Genomic DNA, 27,802 nt, shown 5'->3' with positions numbered 1-27,802 from the left:
CGTGGTTTCTCGCTCCTTTTTATTGGGATGCACAAAAAAATAAAAAATAAAATAAAACACCTCCTCGGGGGCACGAAGAGTGTTGACGAGAGGAGAGGAAGCTCCCTTCCCTCGTTGCACAAATTTGCCAGCGTAGCGGCCGCCGGGCCCCTCCCGCCGGGCCCCGCGTGGGGCACGCGGTGTGCTCACGGCTTCCGAGACGTGTCCGGTGTCCGGGGATTCGAACGACGTGGGGGGAGCGTGGGACGGACACGGTCTTTCCAATCTCGCGTGGGGACCCCTCGGGGGCCTGGGAGGAGGGGGGGCGAGATCCATGGTCCTCGGGGTTTGGGAAGACTCGAACGGTTCTGATCCACCTCCCCGGACCCTCGGGAGGCGGGACAAGAACAGGGAAGAGGAAGAGCAAGAATCCAACTGGAGCAAACGCAGGGCAAGATGAGGCTGGTCCAGGCTGGGGTGGGCCAGGGGGGTGGGTCCAGGCTGGGCTGGGCCAGGGGGGTGGGTCCTGCTGGGCTGGGCCAGGGGGGTGGGTCCTGGCTGGGCTGGGCCAGGGGGTTGGGTCCTGGCTAGATTGGGCCAGGGGGGTGGGTCCTGGCTGGACTGGGCCAGGGGGGTGGGTCCTGGCTAGAGTGGGCCAGGGGGTTGGGTCCTGGCTAGATTGGGCCAGGGGGGTGGGTCCTGGCTAGATTGGGCCAGGGGGGTGGGTCCTGGCTGGGCTGGGCCAGGGGGGTGGGTCCTGGCTAGATTGGGCCAGGGGGGTGGGTCCTGGCTAGAGTGGGCCAGGGGGGTGGGTCCTGGCTGGGCTGGGCCAGGGGGGTGGGTCCTGGCTGAGCTGATAAAGGTGGGGCCAGGTGGGACTGGCCAGGTGGGGTGGATCCTGGCTGGGCTGGGCCAGGGGGTTGGGTCCTGGCTAGATTGGGCCAGGGGGTTGGGTCCTGGCTGGGCTGGGCCAGGTGGGTGGGTCCTGGCTAGATTGGGCCAGGGGGGTGGGTCCTGGCTGGACTGGGCCAGGGGGTTGGGTCCTGGCTAGATTGGGCCAGGTGGAGTGGGTCCTGGCTGGGCTGGGCCAGGGGGTTGGGTCCTGGCTGGACTGGGCCAGGTGGGTGGGTCCTGGCTGGGCTGGGCCAGGTGGGTGGGTCCTGGCTGGGCTGGGCCAGGGGGGTGGGTCCTGGCTGGGCTGGGCCAGGGGGGTGGGTCCTGGCTGGGCTGGGCCAGGGGGGTGGGTCCTGGCTGGGCTGGGCCAGGGGGGTGGTTCCTGGCTGAGCTGATAAAGGTGGGGCCAGGTGGGACTGGCCAGGTGGGGTGGATCCTGGCTGGACTGGGCCAGGGGGGTGGGTCCTGGCTAGATTGGGCCAGGGGGTTGGGTCCTGGCTAGATTGGGCCAGGGGGGTGGGTCCTGGCTAGATTGGGCCAGGGGGGTGGGTCCTGGCTGGGCTGGGCCAGGTGGGTGGTTCCTGGCTGAGCTGATAAAGGTGGGGCCAGGTGGGACTGGCCAGGTGGGGTGGGTCCTGGCTGGACTGGGCCAGGGGGGTGGGTCCAGGCTGGGCTGGGCCAGGGGGGTGGGTCCAGGCTGGGCTGGGCCAGGGGGTTGGGTCCTGGCTGGGCTGGGCCAGGGTGTTGGGTCCTGGCTAGATTGGGCCAGGGGGGTGGGTCCTGGCTAGATTGGGCCAGGGGGGTGGGTCCTGGCTAGATTGGGCCAGGGGGGTGGGTCCTGGCTAGATTGGGCCAGGGGGGTGGGTCCTGGCTGGGCTGGGCCAGGGGGGTGGGTCCTGGCTGGGCTGGGCCAGGGGGGTGGGTCCTGGCTGGGCTGGGCCAGGGGGGTGGTTCCTGGCTGAGCTGATAAAGGTGGGGCCAGGTGGGACTGGCCAGGTGGGGTGGGTCCTGGCTGGGCCGGGCCAGGGGGGTGGGTCCTGGCTGGGCTGGGCCAGGTGGGTGGGTCCTGGCTGGACTGGGCCAGGGGGGTGGGTCCTGGCTGGGCTGGGCCAGGGGGGTGGGTCCTGGCTAGATTGGGCCAGGGGGGTGGGTCCTGGCTGGGCTGGGCCAGGGGGGTGGGTCCTGGCTGGGCTGGGCCAGGGGGTTGGGTCCTGGCTAGATTGGGCCAGGGGGGTGGGTCCTGGCTGGGCTGGGCCAGGTGGGTGGTTCCTGGCTGAGCTGATAAAGGTGGGGCCAGGTGGGACTGGCCAGGTGGGGTGGGTCCTGGCTGGGCTGGGCCAGGGGGTTGGGTCCTGGCTGGGCTGGGCCAGGGGGTTGGGTCCTGGCTGGGCTGGGCCAGGGGGGTGGGTCCTGGCTGGGCTGGGCCAGGTGGGTGGGTCCTGGCTGGGCTGGGCCAGGGGGGTGGGTCCTGGCTGGGCTGATAAAGGTGGGGCCAGGTGGGACTGGCCAGGTGGGGTGGATCCTGGCTGGGCTGGGCCAGGGGGGTGGGTCCTGGCTGGACTGGGCCAGGGGGGTGGGTCCTGGCTGGGCGGGTCCAGGTGGGGCGTGCGCCGCCCTCCTGCAGGCATTCTTTGGAGCAACAGCAGGTACATGTGTTGCCATCATGCTGTGAACACTGAGCTGTATTTTTTTTTGCCGTCGATATGGATATTCTATTTCGCCAGAAGCGTCTGTTGCACTGCGGGGGACAAAGAGACAAGAAGAGATTTCACGTTCAAATTGATTTGGCTCAGTGCATAGAGCGTCGGTCTGCAGACTGAAGGGTCCCGGGTTCGATTCCCGGTCAAGGGCACACGCCCGGGTTGCGGGCTCGATCCCCCCAATAGGGGGCGTGCAGGAGGCAGCCGGTCCACGATTCTCTCTCCTCATGGGTGTTTCTCTCTCTCCCTCTCCCTCGCGCTTCCTCTCAGACATCAATAAAAATGTTTAAAAAAAAAAAAAGATTTCAAGATGTGTTCCCACTTCTTCCAAGTTTCAATCGCGGTGACTCAATTTATTTATTTTTTAAAATATATTTTATTTTATTTTTTTTACAGAGAGGAAGGGAGAGGGAGAGAGAGTCAGAAACATCGATGAGAGAGAAACATCCATCAGCTGCCTCCTGCACACCCCCCACTGGGGATGTGCCCGCAACCAAGGTACATGCCCTTGACCGGAATCGAACCCGGGACCCTTCCGTCCGCAGGCCGACGCTCTATCCACTGAGCCACACCGGCCAGGGCAAGGTTTTTGTTATTTTTACAAAGGTTTGGGGGGCTATGGTTTTCTGATCAGTTCACATACGTTTTAGAGATTTCTTTAGCATTAAAAAAAAAATCATTGATTTTTATTTTTTACATTTTTTTATTGATTGCAGAGAGGAAGGGAGAGGGAGGGAGAGAGAGAAACGTCCATGAGGAGAGAGAATCACGGACCGGCTGCCTCCCGCACGCCCCCTACTGGGGATGGAGCCCGCAACCCGGGCATGTGCCCTTGACCGGGAATCGAACCCGGGACCCTTCCGTCCCCAGGCCGAGGCTCTAACCACTGAGCCACGCCGGCCGGACTTTATTTTTAAAGAGAATCGTAGGTATCATGAGGTTTCACTGTGAAATGTTTCAGGACGTGTCTCTCTCTCTCTCTCTCCCAATAAAGAACATTTTAAAAAAGAAAAAGAACAAAAAATGACAGTCCCTTCTCACCTGGTGGCTCTGCATTGACGCTGCGATGATTCTCCAAGTTGATGTCACCTTGTTCGGCTGGAAAAAAACGAAAAAAAAACACAAAAAAATGAGAACAGACCCCCTCAGGGTGAAAGGAGAGAGAAGACACACACGGAGGGGCCAGATGATTGTGATCTCTGGATGCATAATAACCTGGCCACTCCGTGTGTGTGTATATCTATATCTATATCTATATCTATATCTATATCTATGTCTATGTCTATGTCTATGTCTATATCTATATCTATATCTATATCTATATCTATATCTATATCTATGTCTATATCTATATCTATATCTATATCTATATCTATGTCTATATCTATATCTATATCTATATCTATATCTATGTCTATATCTATATCTATATCTATATCTATGTCTATATCTATGTCTATATCTATATCTATATCTATATCTATGTCTATATCTATGTCTATGTCTATATCTATGTCTATATCTATGTCTATATCTATGTCTATATCTATGTCTATATCTATATCTATATCTATATCTATATCTATATCTATATCTATACCTATACCTATATCTATATCTATATCTATATCTATATCTATATCTATACCTATATCTATATCTATATCTATATCTATATCTATATATATATATATTAGAGGCCCGGTGCATGAATCCTTGCATGGGTGGGGTCCGGCCAGCCTGGCCAGGGGGAGGGGACGTGGGCGGTCGGCCGGCCTGCCTGCTGGTCGAACTCCCGGTCGAGGGGACCATTTGCATATTCGCCTTTTATTCTATAGGACAGACACGGAGCGGCCAGATGGTTATGCGTTCAGAGATCATCCTCGTCTGGCCACTCCGTGTAGTTGATGCTATTCCTCGGGCTAAAGGGACCCCTCCACCCTACCCATCCCCCCGAATTCGCGCTCAGGAGGGTCACCCGCGGACCCCGGTCTGCCTGCTCCTGAATTTGCGTCTCAAATTCCTTGTTTTGGGTGATTTATTTATTTATTTTTTTTACACTGGTTTGGGGGCTAACGATGTTTCTGGTCAGGTCATAAACGTTTTAGAGATTGCTTTTGCTTTTTTATATTTTTTTTTAAAAATGAGGCTCATTCTATTTTTTCTGTAATTTTTTTTTTAAAAAAGTATTTTTATTGATGTCAGAGAGGAAGGGAGAGGGAGAAACATCCACGAGGAGAGAGAATCATGGATCGGCTGCTTCCTGCACGCCCCCTGCTGGGGGTTGGGGACATGTGTGTTTTTCTTGTCCTTCAATATTGCTCCTTTTTTTAAAAAAAAATGTTTTATTGAATGTTTCTTTTTAATTTTTAAAATATGCTTTCATTGATTTCAGAGAGCAAGGGAGAGAGAGAGAGATAGAAACATCAGTGAGGAGAGAGAATCATGGATCGGCTGCCTCCTGCACGCCCCCACCTGGGGATCGAGCCCACAACCCGGGCCTGTGCCCTTGACCGGGAATCGAACCCGGAACCCTTCAGTCCACAGGCCGAGGCTCTATCCACTGAGCCAAACAAGCGAGGGCCCTTTTGCATTTTTTTTTTTCAATTTTTTATTTTATTTTATTTTTTTATTGACTTGAGAGAGAGAGAGAGAGAGGGAGAGGTGAGAGAGATAGAAACATCGAGGAGAGAGAAACATGGACCGGCCGCCTCCTGCACGCCCCCCACCTGGGGATCCAGCCCGCAACCCCGGGCCTGTGCCCTTGGCCGGGAATCGAACCCGGGCCCCCTTCCGTCCCCAGGCCGGCGCTCTGACCACTGAGCCACACCGGCCGGGGCCTCACCGTTTTCCTTGAAGCACAGCTTCTTCTTCTGGTAGGCGATGAAGCTCGAAATGGCCCCGGCCACGGCAACTACCACGGCCCCGATGATGCCAGGGATCACGCCCTGGGGCTCGGCTGCGGGGGGGGGAAATCACACAGACACTGGTGTTGGGGTGCATTCAGGGAGAGGTCGTCGGGCCAGAGGGCAAGGGTTAAGGGCAGACGTGGGCTGCAGGGTCCCTGGGCCCTGGTTTGGGGGCGCGTGCAGGAGGCAACCCATCGATGTTTCTCTCTCTCTCTCTCTCTCTCTCTCTCTCTCTCTCTCTCTGCCTCCCTTCCCCACAGAGAAGGTTGGGGATGCGTCCCGGGGGGTACAGAGAGGGAGCCCCATGACCGGGCATCATTTAAAACATTAAAAAACGAAATTGAAATTAAAATAAAACTCCCCAAACGCAGGTTCATCTCCTGCCACAAGATATAAAAGGCCCATCAGCGCTCCCCGGTATGGCTCAGTGGGTAGAGCGTCGACCTAGGAACCAGGAGGTCCCGGGTTCGATTCCCGGTCAAGGGCACAGGCCCGGGGTTGCGGGCTCCATCCCCAGTAGGGGGCGTGCAGGAGGCGGCCGGTCCAGGGTTCTCTCTCCTCACGGATGTTTCTCTCTCTTTATCCCTCTCCCTTCCTCTCGGAGATCCATACAAATGTATTAGAAAATAAATTATTGTAAAAATCAAAAAAATAAATAAAATCCAGCCCTTGCCATTTCGCCTCGGTGGATGAGAGCGTCGGCCTGCGGATGGAAGGGTCCCGGGTTCGATTCCCGGTCGAGGGCATGGACCTTGGTGGCGGGCACATCCCCAGTGGGGGGCGTGCGGGAGGCAGCTGATGGATGTTTCTCTCTCTCATCGATGTTTCTGACTCTCTCTCCCTCTCCCTTCCTCTCTGTGGGAAATCAATAAAATATATTTAAAATATATATATTTTTTGAAAAATCCAGAGACAAGATGTCGGAAAGCCAGGGGTACGTACTCTGCCCGTCGCCCTCATGCCTCGGGCTCCCTCCTCCAGCTCCAGCACTGCCTTCTCCTCCGCCTCCACCTCCACCTCCTCCTCCGCCTCCACCTCCGCCTCCGGCTGTAAGAGAGCGACAGACACATAGAACGTAGGACTTCAGTAAGATTTGGGGTGAAGGAAAATGAACCCACCCAGCCAGTGTGGCTCAGTGGTTGAGCATCGACCTGTGAACCAGGAGGTCCCGGGTTCGATTCCCGGTCAAGGGCACAGGCCCGGGTTGCGGGCTCCATCCCCAGTAGGGGGCGTGCAGGAGGCAGCCGGTGCGTGATTCTCTCTCCTCATGGATGTTTCTATCTCTCTCTCTCTCTCTTCCTCCTCCTGAAATCAATAAAAATATATTTTAAAAGCATTTTTAATGGAATGTATTGGGGTGACATCCTATAGAATAAAAGCCTAATAGGCTAAGTGTCCGGTCAACCGGTCGGCCGTTCAACCAATCAGAGCGTCATATGCTAATGATATGCTAAGGCCGCTCAACGGCTCGCTATGACGTGCACTGACCACCAGGGGGCAGAGAGTCAACCGGCCGACCAGGGTCCTGGGTTCGATTCCCGGCCAAGGGCACAGGCCCGGGTTGCGGGCTCCGTCCCCAGTAGGGGGCGTGCAGGAGGCGGCCGGTCCGTGATTCTCTCTCCTCACGGACGTTTCTCTCTCTCTCTCTCCCTCTCCCTTCCTCTCTGACATCAATACAAATCTATTTTAAAAATAAAAATATAAATATAAATAAACAGTACATTACACATGAACTGTATCTAAGAAAGGTTAAAACAGGGACCCATTTGATGGGTCAGGAACGGATTCATTCAATCCCCATGATTCCTAACGATTCGGGGAAAAACAACGATTCGTTTTTTCAGACAAATCGCGGCTCGCGGAAACTTCCGGAAGGAATGAAGTTCGAAAACCCCAGGGGCCCCCGTCGATGGAGAAAACAGACAGAAGGAGGAGAGTCCACAGGCCCTACCTCCTCCGGACGTCCCGTCCAGCAGGTCGGAATCTGAAAATCCACCTGGAAAAGAAAAAAAAAAAAAATGTTCTGTGTCATATCGCAATTCTGGGGGGTCAGGGGGGGTCCCCCAATATCTCAGCCCGAAGGAAACACCATTAGAAACCAACACAGATCTGGGTGGACCCCACCCAGGCACTAATTTTTGGTTGACATCTTCTCCAAAAAAAAAAATGCAATGACACAGGCCTGGCCAGTGTGGCTCAGTGGATAGAGCGGGTTGCATTCCCGGCCAATGGCACGCACCCGGGTTGCAGGTTCCATCCCCGGTCGGGGTGCACGCGGGAGGCAGCCGATGGATGTGTCTCTCTCACATGGATGTTCCTCTCTCTCTCTCTCTCTCTCTCTCTCTCTCTGTCTCTCTCCCTCCCTTCCATTTGCTCTAAAAATCAATGGACGGCCCGGCTGGCGTGGCTCAGTGGTTGAGCATCGACCCAGGAACCAAGAGGTCACTGGTCTGATTCCCAGTCAAGGGCACAGGCCCGGGTTGTGGGTTCGATCCCCAGTAGGGGGCGTGCAGGAGGCGGCCGGTCCATGATTCTCTCTCATCATGGATGTTTCTATCTCTCCCCCTCTCTTCCTCTCTCTGAAATCAATAATATATATATATTATATATATTATATATATTATATATATTATATATATTATATATACTGAGTGGACAGATTTTTATGATCTCTGAACGCATAATAATCTGGCCACTCAGTGTGTGTGTATAAATATATATATATTAGAGGCCCGGTGCATGAATTCGTGCATGGGTGGGGTCCGGCCAGCCTGGCCAGGGGGAGGGGACGTGGGCGGTTGGCCGGCCTGCCTGCTGGTCGAACTCCCGGTCGAGGGGACCATTTGCATATTAGCCTTTTATTCTATAGGACAGACACGGAGCGGCCGGATGATTATGCGTTCAGAGATCATCATCATCTGGCCACTCAGTGTGTGTGTGTGTGTGTGTGTGTGTGTGTGTGTATTTTTATTTTTTTATTTTTTAAAGATGTTAGCAAAATGGGACACAAACCAATACTGTTATATAATCTTTGGGGGACGGTGTGCCTGCCCCATCAGAATGAGTTGACGTAGGGCTAAGGTCAGGGTGTGACGTGAGGAAGAACTTAATCACCCCGGGTTATATCAGCCCCAACGGGGTGACCACGCACACTCCACGGCCACGCCCACCTCCACCACGCCCAGCCCAGCTGCCTTAGACGTCATCGCCTGTGAAACACGTGAAGGCTCTGGATTGAAGAACGGCTCGTCGGCCAACAAGAGCTAGCTGACACCCAACTTAATCCATCGGTTTACGAAAACCTATCCTGACTAACTAGAGATTATTCCATGAATGCAAGGGGTTAGGGGCGATCAGGCAGGCAGGTGAGTGGTTAGGGGCGATCAGGCAGGCAGGTGAGTGGTTAGGGGCAATCAGGCAGGCAGGCAGAGTGGTTAGGGGCGATCAGGCAGGCAGGCGAGCGGTTAGGGGTGATCAGGCAGGCAGGCAGAATGGTTATGGCAATCAGGCATGCAGGTGAGTGGTTAGGGGTGATCAGGCAGGCAGGCAGAGCGATTAGGGGTGATCAGGCAGGCAGGCGAGCGGTTAGGGGCGATCAGGCAGGCAGGCAGAGTGGTTAGGGGCGATCAGGCAGGCAGGTGAGTGGTTAGGGGCGATCAGGCAGGCAGGTGAGTGGTTAGGGGCGATCAGGCAGGCAGAGTGGTTAGGGGTGATCAGGCAGGCAGGCGAGCGGTTAGGGGCGATCAGGCAGGCAGGCAGAGTGGTTAGGGGCGATCAGGCAGGCAGGTGAGTGGTTAGGGGCGATCAGGCAGGCAGGCGAGTGGTTAGGGGCGATCAGGCAGGCAGGAGAGTGGTTAGGGGCGATCAGGCAGGCAGGCGAGTGGTTAGGGGCGATCAGGCAGGCAGGAGAGTGGTTAGGGGCGATCAGGCAGGCAGGAGAGTGGTTAGGGGCGATCAGGCAGGCAGGCAGAGGGGTTAGGAGCCAGTGGTCCCGGATTGCGAGAGGGTGCAGGCCAGGCTGAGGGACCCCCCCACACACACACTCCAGGTATGAATTCCATGCACTGGGCCTCTAGTTTTCTATGAAAACATGTTTCAGTGTACACCTTCAGATTCATAGATTAAAAGGAATAAAACAAAAGGCCATCTGCAGTGATGACCAGGGAGACCTTCCCAGGAGGGGGCGTGCAGGAGGCAGCCGATCCGTGATTCTCTCTCCTCATGGATGTTTCTATTCCTCTCCCTCTTTTTTTCCCTCTCTCTGACATCCATATATATATATATATTTTTTTTTTAATATATTGTTAAAAAAAATCACGGCACAATTATGTGACCATCTCCTTAGGAACGCTAACGTGCAAAGAGAATCCATTAAACGTTAAAAGGCCGTTCACCGTGAAGTGTCTATTTAAAAAAAAAACACACCACCTGCCAAAGTACATCTCCACGTTCCAGAAACGAACAGAAAATGAACGGACATAAAATGCAGCCCCAGAAATAAACAGAAACAGGGCAAAAACCACTGAGAAACACACTGAAAGGAAGCAGTGAGAGATAATTTTCATAATTGAATCCCAAGAAAACAAGTCCCATTTGGCAAATCCATTTGCAGTTGTGAACAATTTAAAAGAAAAAATATATATATAGAGAGAGAGGAGGAGGGTCATTTTTTCCCAAGTGGAGAGAGGAACCGGGACAAAATGATTCTGAAGTTAAAAGAACAAAACAGCCGGGGGGGTGGGGGGGGGAGGGGGAAGAAGAGAGAGAGAGAGAACAAAAGCATAAAAGACACCATGAAGAAAGCATTTAAAATCTTGCTTGTCGAAAAATACTGTTAATGCCCGGCTGGTGTGGCTCAGTGGTTGAGCTTTGACCTAAGAACCAGGAGGTCACAGGTTCGATTCCCGGTCAAGGGCACATGCCCGGGTTGCGGGCTCCATCCCCAGTGAGGGGGCGTGCAGGAGGCAGCCGATCCATGATTCTTTCTTATCATGGATGTTTCTCTCTCTCTCTCTGTCTCCCTCTCCTTTCCTTCCTGAAATCCATAAAAATGCAAATTAGAAACAAATCACAAGCAAAAACCCAAAAATATCTTTTTGAAAAGTTGTCTCCCACTGCCGGAAATTTGGAATTTCCCTGAAGAGAGAGACCAGTCAGCACACGCAAATCTGAATTTACCCCCTTCTCACATGACGTGGAAAAAACACACACACACAATTCTCTGAAAACACACACACACACACACACACAGAGATTGGACCCGAAGCACTTTGGGGACTTACCCGAGGTTCCCGGCTGCTTTGGGTTCGGATTCGGCTTTGGCCTCGGCGGACTAGGAATTCCTGGGTCACCTGTTGGTAAAAAGAGCAGAATTGCGACAACAAGAAATTTCCAGGAGAGAACGCGCAAAACGTGCGTTTGCCGATAAACGGTTTCCTAGGTGTGCCCTGGGCCTTGTTTGGTGGGGAAAACCCATAGACTGGGGGTGGGGAACGCCCCCATCTGTGAGCCTTAAAAGGCCCGTGAAATCGCCTGACCTTGCCAACACTTTGGGGGTGAGTTCACTCAATGGCTAATTTTTTAAAAAATATATATTTTATTGAGTTTTTTTTTACAGAGAGGAAGGGAGAGGGAGAGAGAGTTAGAAACATGGACGAGAGAGAAACATCCATCAGCTGCCTCCTGCACGCCCCCTACTGGGGATGTGCCCGCAACCAAGGTCCATGCCCTTGACCGGAATCGAACCTGGGACCCTTCAGTCCGAAGGCCGACGCTCTATCCACTGAGCCACACCGGCCAGGGCATAGCAGGCTAATTTTTTTTAAAAAATAATCCTTCATTGCTGAAACCGGTTTGGCTCAGTGGATAGAGCGTCGGGTCTGTGGACTGAAAGGTCCCGGGTTCGATTCCGGTCAAGGGCATGTACATTGGTTGCGGGCACATCCCCGGTGGGGGGCGTGCAGGAGGCAGCTGATCAATGTTTCTCTCTCATCAATGTTTCTAGCTCTCTATCCCTCTCCCTTCCTCTCTGTGAAAAATCAATAAAATATATTTAAAAAATAAAAATAAAAAATAATTCTTCATTTTCTACAATGTTTGTGATATTATACTAGGTAAGTACAGTTGTGGTAATATTATTATTCTAGAGGCCCGGTGCACGAAATTCGTGCACGGGGTGGGGGAAGGTCCCTCAGCCCGGCCTGCCCCCTCTCGCATCCGGGTGCCCTTGGGGGATATCCGACTACCACGGAGGCGGGTGAGGCTCCCGGAACCGCCGATGCGCTCGCCAGCCGTGAGCCCGGCTTCTGGCTGATCGGCGCTCCCCCTGTGGGAGCGCACTGACCACCAGGGGTCAGCTCCTGCATTGAGCGTCTGCCCCCTGGTGGTCAGGGTGCGTCATAGCGACTGGTCGTTCTGCTGTTCGGTCAATTTGCATATTAGCCTTTTATTATATGGGATTTTAAAATCTTTTTTCTTGCCCTAGCTGGTTTGGCTCAGTGGATAGAGCATCGGCCTGCAGACTGAAGGGTCCCGGGTTCGATACCAGTCAAGGGCACACGCCTGGGTTGTGGGCTTGATCCCCCGTAGGGGGCGTGCAGGAGGCAGCCGATCCATGATTCTCTCTCATCATGGATGTTTCTATCTCTCTCTACCTCTCCCTTCCTCTCTGAAATCAATAAAAGTATATATTTTTAAAAAAAGAAAAAAAGAATTCATTCCTTTAAAAAATATATCTTTTTTCTTGAAATAGCGATGTTTATTGCGTGTCATATTTTTACACTTAAATATAAGTTTTTCTTGAAATATTAATGTTTGCTGCGTGTCGTGTTTTTGTATTTAAAACCATTTCTCCTGAATAAATAAATAATTCCTTATTGATGACAGTATGAGATAGGTTCCCCCAAATATTCCTCCAATGACCCACTCCAGCCCACGCCCACCTCCTACCCCAGGCCCTCATCTCCCTCTTGTCTGTGTCCACGGGGGATGAATGGATGCATTCAAGGTCCATGGTTGACTACCTCCCACCCACCCACCCGCCCCCGCCTTCCCTCTGAGGTTGGACAGTCTGTTCGATGCGTCTATGCCTCTGGATCTATTTTGATCATCAGTTTATTTGGTTCATTCGCGTCCACGTAGGAGTGAGGACACGGGACACGTGTCTGTCTCTGACCAGCTTATGTCCCTCAGCATCACGCTCTCCAGGGCCCTCCGTGCCGTCTCAGAGGTTAAAAGACCCGCCTTTTTCAGGGCTGCGTAGTATTCCACGGCGTCGATGGACCACGGCTGCTGTATCCACGCGTCTGCGGATGGGCACTCGGGCTGTGTCCACATCTCAGCTCCTCTGAATGGTGCTAGCAGGCTAATATTTTTTTTTTCCAATTTTTTTTTTAAGCGGATTCTTTGGTATGGCCCTCGGATGACGTTATAAATATTGCAAATGGCCCTGGGCGGGGGGGAAGGGGATTCCAACATTGGCCATAGACACTCAACCACCCGAGGATTGCTTTCCATCGTCAACCACCTGCAATAGCGATGTTCACGTGACTCCAATAGAAACTAAGACATATGGATGTTTCTCTCTCATCATCGATGTTTCTAACTCTCTATCCCTCTCCCTTCCTCTCTAAAATCAATAAAAATATATTTAAAAATATATTAAAATGTAATTTTAAAAAGTACAAAGAGGCACGGCCAGTGTGGCTCAGTGGTTGAGCGTCGACCTAGGAACCAGGAGGTCAGGGTTCGATTCCCGGTCAAGGGCACATGCCCGGGTTATGGGCTCGATCCCCAGTGGGGGGCGTGCAGGAGGCAGCCGATCCGTGATTCTCTCTCATCATGGATGTTTCTCTCTCTCTCTCCCTTCCTCTCTGACATCAATAAAAATATATGTTTTTAAAAAAAATTTGAAGAAAGCCATAAATACGGTCCAAATGACCCCATGGTATCTCATAGAATCATCACCATCCTTCTTACAGGATCCATTGGACGTCACGTTATTTATTTTAAATACATTTTATTGATTTTTTTTACAGAGAGGAAGGGAGAGGGAGAGAGAGTCAGAAACATCGACGAGAGAGAAACATCCATCAGCTGCCTCCTGCACGCCCCCCACTGGGGATGTGCCCGCAACCAAGGTCCATGCCCTTGACCGGAATCGAACCCGGGACCCTTCCGTCCGCAGGCCGACGCTCTATCCACTGAGCCACACTGGCCAGGGCCCAAGTCCCACGATTCGCCAGACTGAACCCACAGCCCCTGAATTACACATTTTCCCCCCCCTCCCTTTTCCCACCAAAAAACATGAGCTTCTCACCAGAGCTGGGTCTCTTCGGCGTGGGGGTGGGCTTCCTGGGGCCGTCTGCGGAGAAAAGACATGTTTAGGGTCAGTACCGCCTGCATCTTTGAAACAGGGCCCGCTCTCCACGATGCTCCATTAAAAAAAAAAAAAAAAAAAAAGTTGCCCTGGCCGGTGTGGCTCAGTGGATAGAGCCTCGGCCTGCGGACGGAAGGGTCCCGGGTTCGATTCCCGGTCAAGGGCATGGACCTTGGTTGCGGGCACATCCCCAGCAGGGGGCGTGCAGGAGGCAGCTGATCGATGTTTCTCTCTCATCGCGGATGTTTCTAACTCTCTATCCCACTCCCTTCTTCTCTTTAAAAAATCAATAGAAAAAAAATATATATATATATATGTATATATATATATAAATATATATATATATATGTATATATATATATGTATATATATATATATATATACATATATATATATATATATATATATATATATATAGAAGCACTTCAAATGCATAAAAACAATTAGCAGGGTTTGCTTAAATAAAAAAATATATGTGTGTGTTAAAAAAAAAATAGTCAAAACATTTTATTTTCATTTTAACACGAATAGCCCTGGCTGGGGTAGTAACTAAGCTAGTTACAATGTTGTCCGGGGCCACAGAGGGTTATGGGTTCGATTCCCGGTCAAGGGCACAGGCCCGGGGTTGCAGGTTCGACCTCCAGGAGGGGGCGTGCAGGAGGCGGCCGATCCAGGATTCTCTCTCCTCGTGGATGTTTCTCTCTCTCTCTCCCTCTCTCTCTCCCTTCCTCTCTGACATTCATAAAAATATATATTTTTAAAACTACAAATGTATTATTCCACCTCCATGTAGTAAGAAGTATACTAGTACAATGTGTAGAATAAAATAAAATAAAATATAATAAAATAAAATAAAATATAATAAAATAAAATAAAATAAAAATGAAATGCTGTTAATATAACTCACCATCAAAGGCATCCGCTAAGTCAAAGTCACCTAGGAGGAAAAGAACCAAGTTAGTAATAAGGAAAAAGCAAACTAGACTTGGAAATGAAGAAAACAATATTTTAAAAAAAAAAAAAAAACTAAATAAGGAAGTTAAGCCCTGACCGGTGTGGCTCAGTGGATAGAGCGTCGGCCTGCGGACGGAAGGGTCCCGGGTTCGATTCTGGTCAAGGGCATGGACCTTGGTTGCGGGCACATCCCCAGGTGGGGGGCGTGCAGGAGGCAGCTGATGGATGTTTCTCTCTCATCATCGATGTTTCTGACTCTCTCTCCCTCTCCCTTCCTCTCTGTAAAAAATCAATAAAAAATATACATATTTTTTTTATTTTTTTTTTTAAAAGGAAGCTAGGCTGTCTGATGGGTGCGGGCCGTTTTGCAGCTTTGGAAAATGCAGGAATGTGCTGTGATTTCTCGTCTCGTCCTGAACATTCCCTCCCATCCCTAAAAGCAATGTCCGTGTACGTAGATCAAACAGTGGATGAATTTAGCGGGCGTTCAGCGTGGGACGGACATTATTCTAAAAAGGCCGGTCTGTTGAAAGAGGTGAGGAAGAATCCGGCCGGCGTGGCTCAGCGGCTGAGCGTCGACCTAGGAACCAGGAGGTCAGGGTTCGATTCCCGGTCAAGGGCACCTGCCCGGGTTGCGGGCTCCATCCCCAGCAGGGGGCGTGCAGGAGGCGGCCGGTCCGTGATTCTCTCTCCTCATGGATGTTTCTCTCTCTCCCTCTCCCTTCCTCTCCGACATCCATAAAAATATATTTAAAATATCTATATATATAAAAGCCTACGCAACTGTCTGACCATCAGACCGTTCACCCGGTAGCGATGACACGCAAGGACCACCAGGGGGCAGACGCTCTGACCGGCCGAGGAGGCAGCGTGCTTCCTTCCGGAATCAGCCGTGGGTTAGGTGGCTTCCTGGGATACTGTCGGCCCCGATTCCGGTTCAGCCGCACCCCGGACCCTTGTCCTGGACGGCGGGGGGTCGGGCCAGGACTGGCGCTCCGACATCCCCCGAGGGGTCCCGGATTGAGAGAGGGCGCAGGCCAGGCCGAGGGACCCCACCAGATCGCGAATCCGTGCCCCGGGCCCCTAACCTATATATATAAAAGCCCAGCAACCGAACGGCGGAATGACCGGAATGAGGAGAATGACCGGTTGCTATGACGTGCAGGGCGGTGGCCAACCGCCCGATCCGGGCCCGATCGGCTCCCCCCTCAACCTCCCGTGGCTCCTCCCCCCAGATGACCCCGCCCCTAACCACTGAGCTAAACTGGCCAGGGCTATATACACGGAGTGGCCAGAGGATGGTGATCTCTGAACGCATAACCATCCGGCCGCTCCGTGTCCGTCCTATAGAATAAAAGGCTAATATGCAAATGGTCCCCTCGACCGGGAGTTCGACCAGCAGGCAGGCCGGCCGACCGCCCACGTCCCCTCCCCCTGGCCAGGCTGGCCGGACCCCACCCATGCACGGATTCATGCACCGGGCCTCTAATATATATATATATACACACACGGAGTGGCCAGATTATTATGCGTTCAGAGATCACCATCATCTGTCCACTCAGTGTGTATTTTTTAAAAGTAGCAATCCAGTTAGTTAGTTAGTTAGTTAGTTAGTAGTTAGTTAGTTAGTAGAGGCCCGATGCACAAACATTCACGCAAAGGTCTTCACCCTCACAGCCCCGGCTCCGTCCGGAATGTTGTCTGGAAGGATGTTCGGAAGGACGTCCGGTCTAATGAGCCTACTTATTACGCTTTTATTATTACAGATTATATATTTTTTTTTATTGAAAACAGCAAGGAAGGGAGAGGGAGAGAGAGAAGGAGAGAGAGAAACATCCATGAGGAGAGAGAATCCTGGATCGGCTGCCTCCCGCACGCCCCCCACCTGGGGATGGAGCCGGCAACCCGGGCCTGTGCCCTTGACCAGGAATCGAACCCGGGACCCTTCGGTCTGCAGGCTGGCGCTCTATCCACTGAGCCACACCGGCCAGGGCTTGTCACGGACTTTGAGAACCAGGCTGGCCGCTCCAAGCCGGGGTTCCGTGACCCCCTGAGGACAGAGAGATGCAACCTTCTGGCTGCAGAACTTGTGATGGGGTGAGGGGGGCGGGTGTCCCCCTAAACGTGTGAGCCGAAGCCCAGATGGCGCCCAGTTTCCGGGCGGCCTCTCCAAGTTCCAGATGTTAGGAAAACAGGCGGTGAGTCACCCCAGGGCGAGGCCAGGGCCCCGCCCCCCCCCGTGACGGGCATGACTCACGCTCAAGAGTATTTTCCCTTCTGACTCTCTCTCTCTTTTTTTTTTTTGGTAATCCTTCCTCGAGGATATTTTTTTCACTGATTTTTATTTTTTTTATTTTAAGACTAGAGGCCCGGTGCACGAAATTCGTGCACTGGGGTGGGGGTGGGGGTCCCTCAGCCCAGCCTACACCCTCTCCAATCCGGGACCCCTCTGGGGATGTCCAACTGCGGGTTTAGGCCCGATCCTGCAGGCCCGATTGCCCCTAACTGCTCTCCCCTACCGGCCTGATCACCCCTAACTGCCCTCCCCTGCAGGCCTGATCGCCCCTAACTGCTCCCCCTACCAGCCTGATTGCCCCTAACTGCCCTCCCCTGCTGACCTGATCACCCCTAACTGCTCTCCCCTGACAGCCTGATCGCCCCTAACTGCTCTCCCCTGCCGGCCTGATCGCCCCTAACTGCTCTCCCCTGCCGGCCTGATCGCCCCTAACTGCTCTCCCCTGCCGGCCTGATCGCCCCTAACTGCTCTCCCCTGCCGGCCTGATCGCCCCTAACTGCTCTCCCCTGCCGGCCTGATCACCCCTAACTGCTCTCCCCTGCTGGCCTCATCGCCCCTAACTGCTCTCCCCTGCTGGCCTGATCGCCCCTAACTGCTCCCCCTACCAGCCTGATTGCCCCTAACTGCTCTCCCCTGCCGGCCTGATCGCCCCTAACTGCTCCCCCTACCAGCCTGATCGCCCCTAACTGCTCTCCCCTGCCGGCCTGATTGCCCCTAACTGCTCTCCCCTGCCGGCCTGATTGCCCCTAACTGCCCTCCCCTGCTGGCCTGATCACCCCTAACTGCTCTCCCCTGCTGGCCTGATTGCCCCTAACTGCTCTCCCCTGCCAGCCTGATCACCCCTAACTGCCCTCCCCTGCTGTCCCGATCCCCCCTAAGTGCCCTCCCCTGCAGGCCTGATCACCCCTAACTGCCTCTGCCTTGTCCCCCACCACCTTGGCTTTGTCTGGAAGGACATCCGGAAGATGTCCCATCTATCCGGTCTAATTAGCCTATTACCCTTTTATTAGTATAGATCTTTATTCCACTGATTTTTCAATATATTTTTATTCTTTTCAGAGAGGAAGGGAGAGGGAGAGAGAGAGAGAATTATCCATGGTGAGAGAGAATCATGGATCGGCTGCCTCCTGCATGCCCTCCATCGGGGATCCAGCCCACAACCCCGGCATGTGCCCTTGACCAGGAATCGAACCCGGGACCCTTCAGTCCACAGGCCGACGCTCTACCCACTGAGCCACACCAGCCAGGGCCTTATTTTATTTTTCCCCTCCTCACCCGAGGACATTTTCTCCATTGATTTCTAGAGAGAATGGAAGGGAGGGGGAGAGACAGAGAGAGAAACATCGATGTGAGAGAGACACATCCATGGGTTGCCTCCCGCACGCACACACCGTGACCGGGGCCAGGGATCCAGTCTGCAACCGAGGCACGTGCCCTTGACTGGATTCGAACCCGGGACACCCTTCGGTACGAAGGCCGATGCTCTCTATCCACTGAGCCACAGCAGCCAGGGCTAATTTTACAATATATTCGATAGTAAGAAGGATAGTTGCATTTGTAACAATCATCTGGGGGGGGACTCTAACCCAGCTTGACTGGGGGGCCCCTCTTGAGGACATAATTTGAGGTTCACGGGAGGCAGGGACCTCCCAGGACCCTCTGCTTGGTCCCCCTCCTGCAGAGTACAGGTTCCAGAACCCCAGTGAACCCCAGTCTCTCGTCATAGTTCCTGGGGTGTCCAGTAGGTGTCACTGTTTGTCGCTTGAAAATGTACCAACGTCCCCAGCATCTTGCGAATTAGTGGTGAGGTCCTGAGAGGCCCACGGTTTGGGGACCTCCACTCCTCTCGAGCCATCACTCGGACCCTGTACTTGGCCATCAGAATCAACCCCCTTCTCCCCACACCAGGAAAACGCCTATGGATGGATGTGTGGATGGATGGATGGATGGATGGATGGATGGATGGATGGATGGATGGATGGATGGATGGATGGATGGATGTGTGGGTGGGTGGATGGATGGATGGATGGATGGATGGATGGATGGATGGATGGATGTGTGGGTGGATGGATGGATGGATGGATGGATGGATGGATGGATGGATGTGTGGATGGATGGATGGATGGATGGATGGATGGATGGATGGATGGATGGATGGATGTGTGGGTGGGTGGGTGGATAGATGGGTGGGTGGATGGATGGATGGATGGATGGATGGATGGATGGATGGATGGATATGTGGGTGGGTGGGTGGATGGATATGTGGGTGGGTGGGTGGATGGATGTGTGGGTGGGTAGGTGGATGGATGGGTAGGTGGGTGGATGGATGGATGGATGGATGGATGGATGGATGGATGGATGTGTGGGTGGGTGGGTGGATGGATGTGTGGGTGGGTGGATGGATGGATGGATGGATGGATGGATGGATGGATGGATGTGTGGGTGGGTGGATGGATGGATGGATGGATGGATGGATGGATGGATGGATGGATGGATGGATGTGTGATGGATGGATGGATGGATGGATGGATGGATGGATGGATGGATGGATGGATATGTGGCTGGCTGGCTGGCTGGATGGATGGATGGATGGATGTGTGGGTGGGTGGGTGGATGGATAAATGGATGGATGGATGGATGGATGGATGGATGGATGGATGGATGGATGGATGGATAAATGAATGGATGAATGGATGGATGGAATGGTGGATGGATGGATGGATGGATGGATGGATGGATGGATGGATGGATGGATGGATAAAAAGATTGTCCTTCTCTCTATCTCTATCCTCTATCCATCTATTCTCTATCAAGCTATCATCTACCATGTCCATTCATTCATCAATCCACCCATCCATCATCTATCATATCCATCCATGCATCCGTCCATCAATACATCAATCATTTGTCTGTCCATCCATCCATCCATCCATCAGTCATCTGTTATATCCACCTGGCCATGTATCCATCAACACATCAACCATCTATCATGTCCATCCATCCATCCATCCATCCATCCATCCATCCCTCCACCAGTCATCTATCATGTCCATTTGTCCATCCATCCATCCATCCACCCACCCATCCATCCACCCATCCATCCATCCATCCATCCATCCATCCACCCACCCATCCATCCACCTACCCACCCACACATCCATCCATCCATCCATCCATCCATCCATCCCTCCATCAGTCATCTATCATGTCCATTTGTCCATCCATCCATCCATCCATCCATCCATCCATCCCTCCACCAGTCATCTATCATGTCCATTTGTCCATCCATCCATCCATCCATCCATCCATCCATCAATACATCAATCATCTATCATGTCCATTTGTCCATCCATCCATCCATCCATCCATCCATCCATCCATCCATCCATCCATCCATCCATCCATCATCTCTCATGCCCACGCACCCACCCACCCATCTACCCAGCATCTACCCCATCCCCATTGCCTGCTACCTCACTCCAGCCAGGCCCTGGTCCCCACGTCACTTCCTCAGCAGGTAAGACACCCCGACCCTCACCATTCACGCAGCCCCCACCCCCGGGGACACGGCTGTCCCTAGCCCTGCCCCCACCCCCTGCACCCCAGCCACGCCTTCCCTTGTCTGCTCTCACGGCGTGGCTCGGTGCCAAGCTACCCCACAGTTCCTCCGACTGAACCCTTTCACGTGGCGATGCCGACTTTTCTGCTGAACGCGCAGAAAAAAAACAAAAACCACAAAAAAAAAACGGAATCCTTTTAACTCTCAGTGGGCACGGAAACCGCGCCCTTTCGATAGGAGACGTCGGCCGACAAAAGCAGAAGTCGGCCGGCCGGCAGCATCTGCCTCCTTGCAGGACTTGAAAAAATCTAGATTGCCCCAGCCGGTGCGGCTCAGTGGATAGAGCGCCGGCCTGCGGACGGAAGGGTCCCGGGTTCGATTCCGGTCAAGGGCATGGACCTGGGTGGCGGGCACATCCCCAGTGGGGGGCGTGCAGGAGGCGGCTGATGGATGTTTCTCTCATCATCGATGTTTCTAACTCTCTCTCCCTCTCCCTTCCTCTCTGTAAACGTGCCCTTGACCTGGACTCGAACCCGGGACCCTTAGGGTCGGCAGGCCGACGCTCTACCCGCTGAGCCACACCGGCCGGGGCCAGGCACGCAGTTTCGAGTCCGTCTTCGTCCCTCCCAGACGCCCGGGAACTGGATGGCGAGTGACAGGAAATATGGCTGCACTGTGTCAGCCTGAGCAATGCCTTCCCAGCATTCCCTGCTCAGGAACGCAAGAGCCAGCGGCTCGGACCTTCAGAAACGGCGGCTCGCTCCGCCCATTCCAATGAATCCTGTGGCCCTGGGCCGGTGTGGCTCAGTGGGTAGAGCGTCGGCCTGCGGACGGAAGGGTCCCGGGTTCGATTCCCGGTCAGGGGCACATGCCCGGGTTGTGGGCTCCATCCCCAGTAGTGGGGCGTGCAGGAGGCAGCCGATCCATGATTCTCTCACCTTTGATGTTTCTATTTCTCCATTCCTCTCTGAAATCAATCAATATATATATATACATACTAGAGGGGCCCGGTGCACGAAATTCATGCACGGGGGGTGGGGTGTCCCTCAGCCCAGCCTGCACCCTCTCCAATCTGGGACCCCTCGAGGGCAGTCGGACATCCCTCTCACCATCCAGGACTGCTGGCTCCCAGCTGCTCGCCTGCCTGCCTTCCTGATTGCCCCTAACCGCCTCTGCCTGCCAGCCTGATCACCCCTAACCACTCCCCTGCCAGCCTGATCGATGTCTAACTGCTCCCCTGCCAGCCTGATCGCCCCTAACTGCCCTCCCCTGCAGGCCTGGTCGCCCCCAACTGCCCTCCCCTGCAAGCCTGGTCCCTCCCAACTGCCCTCCCCTGCAGGCCTGGTCGCCCCCAACTGCCCTCCCCTGCTGGCCTGGTCCCTCCCAACTGCCCTCCCCTGCAGGCCTGGTCCCTCCCAACTGCCCTCCCCTGCAGGCCTGGTCGCCCCTAACTGCTCTCCCCTGCAGGCCTGGTCCCTCCCAACTGCCCTCCCCTGCAGGCCTGGTCCCTCCCAACTGCCCTCCCCTGCAGGCCTGGTCCCCCCCAACTGCCCTCCCCTGCAGGCCTGGTCGCCCTAACTGCCCTCCCCTGCAGGCCTGGTCACCCCTAACTGCCCTCCCCTGCAGGCCTGGTCACCCCCAACTGCCCTCCCCTGCAGGCCTGGTCACCCCCAACTGCCCTCCCCTGCAGGCCTGGTCCCTCCCAACTGTCCTCCCCTGCAGGCCTGGTCACCCCCAACTTCCCTCCCCTGCAGGCCTGGTCCCGCCCCCAACTGCCCTCCCCTGCAGGCCTGGTCCCCCCCAACTGCCCTCCCCTGCAGGCCTGGTCCCTCCCAACTGCCCTCCCCTGCAGGCCTGGTCCCCCCCAACTGCCCTCCCCTGCAGGCCTGGTCCCCCCCAACTGCCCTCCCCTGCAGGCCTGGTCCCCTCCCAACTACCCTCCCCTGCAGGCCTGGTCCCCCCCAACTGCCCTCCCCTGCAGGCCTGATCGCCCCTAACTGCCCTCCCCTGCAGGCCTGGTCGCCCCCAACTGCCCTCCCTTGCAGGCCTGGTCCTCCCAACTGCCCTCCTCTGCAGGCCTGGTCCCCCCCAACTGCCCTCCCCTGCAGGCCTGGTCCCCCCCAACTGCCCTCCCCTGCAGGCCTGGTCACCCCCAACTGCCCTCCCCTGCAGGCCTGGTCCCCCCCAACTACCCTCCCCTGCAGGCCTGGTCACCCCTAACTGCCCTCCCCTGCAGGCCTGGTCACCCCCAACTGCCCTCCCCTGCAGGCCTGGTCCCCACCAACTGCCCTCCCCTGCAGGCCTGGTCCCTCCCAACTGCCCTCCCCTGCAGGCCTGGTCGCCCCCAACTGCCCTCCCTTGCAGGCCTGGTCCCTCCCAACTGCCCTCCCCTGCAGGCCTGGTCACCCCTAACTGCCCTCCCCTGCAGGCCATCTTGTGCTGGCTGAGGTATTTCCCACTCTAATCTACTTAATTCTCTTCTTTTTTTTTTTTTTAATAATCCTCACCCAAATATATTTTTCCACTGATTTTAGAGAGAGAAAAAGACACAGAAAAAGAGAGAGAGAGAGAGAGAGAGAGAGAGAGAGAGAGAGAGAGAGAGACATCCGATTGGTTGCTTCCTGCACGCGCCCACGACCAGGGCCCGGGTCCAAGGGGCAGGGGCGGGAGCCTACGTCCGAGGTCCGTGCCCTTGACCGGAATCGAACCCGGGACCCTTCAGCCTGCAGAATCCACTGAGCCAAACAGGATGGGCCTTTTTTTTTTATTATTATTGCTTTTAGAGAGAGAGGAAGGGAGAGGGAGGGAGAGAGAGAAACATCCATGATGAGAGAGAATCACGGACCGGCTGCCTCCTGCACGCCCCCGACTGGGGATGGAGCCCGCAACCCGGGCCTGTGCCCTTGACAGGGAATCGAACCCGGGACCCTTCCGTCCACAGGCCGGCGCTCTATCCACTGAGCCACACCGGCCGGGGCTCCATTCTCCTCTCGACCACGGCCCACCCGCCGGCCTGCACTCCCAGCCCACGCCCCGGGCCTCGACGGGCTTTCGGCTGAACTCTGCTTTCTGGTTTGCCTGCACCGCCCGGGTGAGTAAAAAGGAAATGGCATGTTTCCTGTTTAGGGGATTTTGATTTTTTAAAAAAAAAAATTTTTTCTTTAAATTCTGATATGACTCGTGAGACCACAACCAGGGACGGTGGCACGTCTGAGTCATTGTAAGACATCGCTGAGACACGCCAGCTGTTACTCTCCCAAAACGGGGGGGAGAGGGACAGGGACGGGGTGGGGGCGGGTGGGGGTGGAGGGGCGGACCCAGTTAGGCAAAGAATGAGAACAGGAATTTCAAGAAAGGGAAGTCCTGAGCAGGACCAGCTGGAGAGAGGAATGAGCCCCGGCCGGTGTGGCTCAGTGGATAGAGCATCAGCCTGCAGACTGAAGGGTCCCGGGTTCGATTCCCGGTCAAGGGCACAGGCCCGGGTTGCAGGCTCCATCCCCAACCCGTAGGGGGCGCACGGGAGGCAGCCGACCCATGATTCTCTCTCATCATCATGGATGTTTCTCTCTCTCTCTCTCTCCTTCTCCCTTCCTCTCTGAAGTCAATAAAAAATATATTTTTAAAAAATTAAAAAAAAATAACACCTATGTAATACCTTAACCAATAAAAAAAAATTTGAAAAAAAAATTTAAAAAATAAATAAAATGAAATGAGCCCTGGCCGGTGTGGCTCAGTGGCTAGAGCGTCGGCCTGCAGACTGAAGGGTCCCGGGTTCGATTCCCGGTCAAGGGCACAGGCCCGGGTTGCGGGCTCCATCCCCAGTAGGGGGCGTGCAGGAGGCAGCCGATCCATGATTCTCTCTCCTCATGGATGTTTCTCTCTCTCTCTCTCCTCTCCCTTCCTCTCTGTAAAAATCAACAAAAATTTATTAAAAACATATAAATCTGGGCGTCTGAACAATGCAACGTGGGCTCAGAACCAGCCGCGGATTGCTCTCCAGTCTCCCCAGAAGACACATCACCCATCTCGTGGCCAATCCAGTCACCCCACAGGGCACCCCCCAACCCCCTAAGTCTGAGCCTCGTGGTTGGAAAAGCCGAGGGGGGTGGGGGGGGACGAGGAGCTGGAAATGCACGTGGGTGTCCGTGTGTCTCCCTTGGAAAAAAAACATCAGCTGGAAACATAGATTCAGAGCATCGTCGACGGGATCCAGCCAGGACCCCGCCCTCCGTGGTGGATGGGACGAAGGGATGCTACAGGCCGACCAATTTTTTTAAAAAAACATATTTTATTGATTTTTTTACAGAGAGGAAGGGAGAGGGACAGAGAGTCAGAAACATCGACGAGAGAGAAACATCCATCAGCTGCCTCCTGCACGCCCCCCACTGGGGATGTGCCCGCAACCAAGGTCCATGCCCTTGACCGGAATCGAACCCGGGACCCTTCAGCCCGCAGGCCGACGCTCTATCCACTGAGCCACACCGGCCAGGGCCAGGGTCCCTGAGAGTTTCGTAAATTCTGCCACAGCCCGGCCGGTGTGGCTCAGGGGTTGAGCATCGACCTAGGAACCAGGAGGTCAGGGTTCGATTCCCGGTCAAGGGCACAGGCCCGGGTTGTGGGCTCGATCCCCAGTAGGGGGCGTGCAGGAGGCAGCCGGTCCGTGATTCTCTCTCATCATGGATGTCTCTCTCTCTCTCTCCCTCCCTCTCCCTTCCTCTCTGAAATCAATAAAAATAAAATATATATATATAAAAAAAAGAAAAGAAATGATGTTTGTGGTGGGGCAGCCAGATGGGATCCGGATGGATATGAGGGAATGAGAGAGAGAGAGAGAGGGAGAGAGAGAGAGAGAGAAATCCACGCCCACCCCGCTGGCCTCTTAAACGAATGTCTGTTTATTACCGAGAAGCAATAAGGCGGCCGTTAAACAGCCGGAGAAAGTTATCAAAAATGCCACACCCTCAGGCTCACCACAATCTCAAAGTTCCTTGTTTTTTTAAAAAATATATATATATTTATATTTTATTTTTTTACAGAGAGGAAGGGAGAGGGAGAGAGAGAGAGAGAAACATCCATGAGGAGAGGGAATCATGGATCGGCTGCCTCCTGCACACCCCCCACTGGGGATGTGCCCACAACCAAGGCCCATGCCCCTGACCGGAATCGAACCCGGGACCCTTCCGACTTCTGCAGGGCGGCGCCCTACCCACTGAGCCACACTGGCTAGGGCTAAACATATTTTTATTGATTTCAGAGAGGAAGGAAGAGAGAAACATCCACGATGAGAGAGAATCATGGACCGGCTGCCTCCTGCACGCCCCCGACTGGGGATGGAGCCCACAACCCGGGCATGTGCCCTTGATCAGACTCGAACCCGGGACCCTTCAGTCCCCAGGGCGACTCTCTATCCACAGGACTCAACGTTCCTTTTAAAAGGAGGGAGGGAGGGAGGGGAGGAGGGAAGGAAGGAAGGAGGGGCAGACAAAACCACCAACTCTTCCTTCTAAAACAAACTAGGGGCAGACAAGGCCGATCCCACTTCCATTTTAAAAAGAGAAAGAAAATCGCAAACTTGGGAATGGCCGGGACAGGGGTGTGGTGGGGGCCGGGAGGGGGGGGGAGAAGAGTGGGGAGAAGGGGGTGAGGCGCCGAGTTTGCCTCCCCAGAAAACTTTGCGTTTCCGGAATCCTCTTTCTTTGCAACATTGTATCCATTTAGGACCCGCTTTTGGCAACAATGTATCCACTGAGGACCCTCTGGCAACATTGTATCCACTGAGGACCCTCTGGCAACAATGTATCCACTGAGGACCCTCTGGCAACATTGTATCCATTTAGGACCCGCTGGCAACATTGTATCCACTGAGGACCCGCTGGCAACATTGTATCCACTGAGGACCCTTTCCTGTCTTTCCCCGGGAAGCTTCGCGTTTCCGGAATCCCCTCACTTTGCAACATTGTATCCATTTGGGGACCCGCTGGCAACAATGTATCCACTGAGGACCCTTTCCTGTCTTTCCCCGGGAAACTTTGCGTTTCCGGAATCCCACCCCCCCCTCTTTGCAACATTGTATCCATTTAGGACCCTCTGGCAACATTGTATCCACCGAGGACACTATCCTGTCTTTTTCCGGGAAACTTTCTGTTTCCGGAATCCTCTCCTTTGCAACATTGTATCCATTTAGGACCCGCTTGGCAACATTGTATCCACTGCGGGACCCGTTGCTTCTCTGTCCCCAGGGCCGCCCTCCCCCCCCCCCCCCCCCCCCCCCCCGCCCGGGCCAGCGCTCCAATCCCGGCGACCTGGACACTCACGGCGTGTTTCTCAACGTGTTTCTGACCGTGTCCGAGGCCCCAGTGTTGTCTAACCTTTCCCTCCCCTCCCCCCGCCCCCGGCTGGCTGTCAGGCTCGCGAGCCGCGTCCAAATTTAGGCCGGGGAGGCCGGGCGTGGCCGCGCGAGGCCGCCGCGCGCCCCAGAACAAAGGCGCGCGCTTCGGGGAACCCCCTTCCCCCCACGACCCGGAGTTCGTAAGCCGAATCCCACCGCTCTCTCAGGCCCTTGTGACTGTTCAGAGCTGGGGATTTTGGTAAGAAAAAATAAAATAAAAGGAAAGGAAATAAAAAGCTGAGGTTTCGCGCGGCCCAGGAAAAAAAGTTGCAAAAGCACAGCCCGCTGCGTCTTCGGGGCGTTGGCCACCCACGGGCACCCCGAGTCGCGCCCGGAGGCGGCGGAGAGAGCGCGAGGGGCCCCCCCGCTCCCCCCGTGCGCCCCATCTGGGTCCCATCCCGCCCCGTGCGCTCCAGTGCGCCCCCTCCCACCCCGTGTGCGCCCCCTCAGGACCCCCTCCCACCCCGTGCGCCCCCCACCCAAGACCCCACCTACGGGACCTCTCCCACCCCGGGCGCCCCCTCCCACCCCGTGCGCCCTCGGCCCGCCCGGGGGACCTGGTCCGCCCGCCCCCCCCTCCGCCCCCCGGGTCCCCCCAACAGCCCGGCCGCGCGCTCACCTTGGCCGGACACCAGCGCGTCCAGGAGGCCGATCGACAGGAGCGCCAGGACTGCCCAGCGCGCCATGGTGAGGCCGGTTCGCCGCAGGCAGGATCCTGAGAGTCCTGGGCGCCGGGACCGACCCCG

The 27,802-nt window shown here is 54.7% G+C and overlaps 1 protein-coding gene across 1 annotated transcript; it reads right to left on the bottom strand.

Annotated features, from left to right (window-relative positions):
• On the bottom strand, nucleotides 1–27,802 carry CD99 (CD99 molecule (Xg blood group)). The gene is made up of 10 exons (XM_054714731.1): nucleotides 27,676–27,802; nucleotides 14,767–14,796; nucleotides 13,779–13,844; nucleotides 12,725–12,786; nucleotides 10,765–10,918; nucleotides 7,434–7,478; nucleotides 6,425–6,529; nucleotides 5,419–5,532; nucleotides 3,615–3,671; nucleotides 1–2,611 (listed from the first exon to the last, which is right to left on the bottom strand). The coding sequence occupies exons 1-10, from the start codon at nucleotides 27,740–27,742 to the stop codon at nucleotides 2,586–2,588; spliced, it is 726 nt and encodes a 241-aa protein (XP_054570706.1). The 5' UTR covers nucleotides 27,743–27,802; the 3' UTR covers nucleotides 1–2,585.

This window comes from Eptesicus fuscus, chromosome 1, assembly GCF_027574615.1.
Source record: "Eptesicus fuscus isolate TK198812 chromosome 1, DD_ASM_mEF_20220401, whole genome shotgun sequence".
Lineage (NCBI taxonomy): Eukaryota > Metazoa > Chordata > Mammalia > Chiroptera > Vespertilionidae > Eptesicus > Eptesicus fuscus.
Note: the sequence above shows the minus strand (reverse complement) of the source record. Positions and strands in the feature narration are given on the sequence as shown.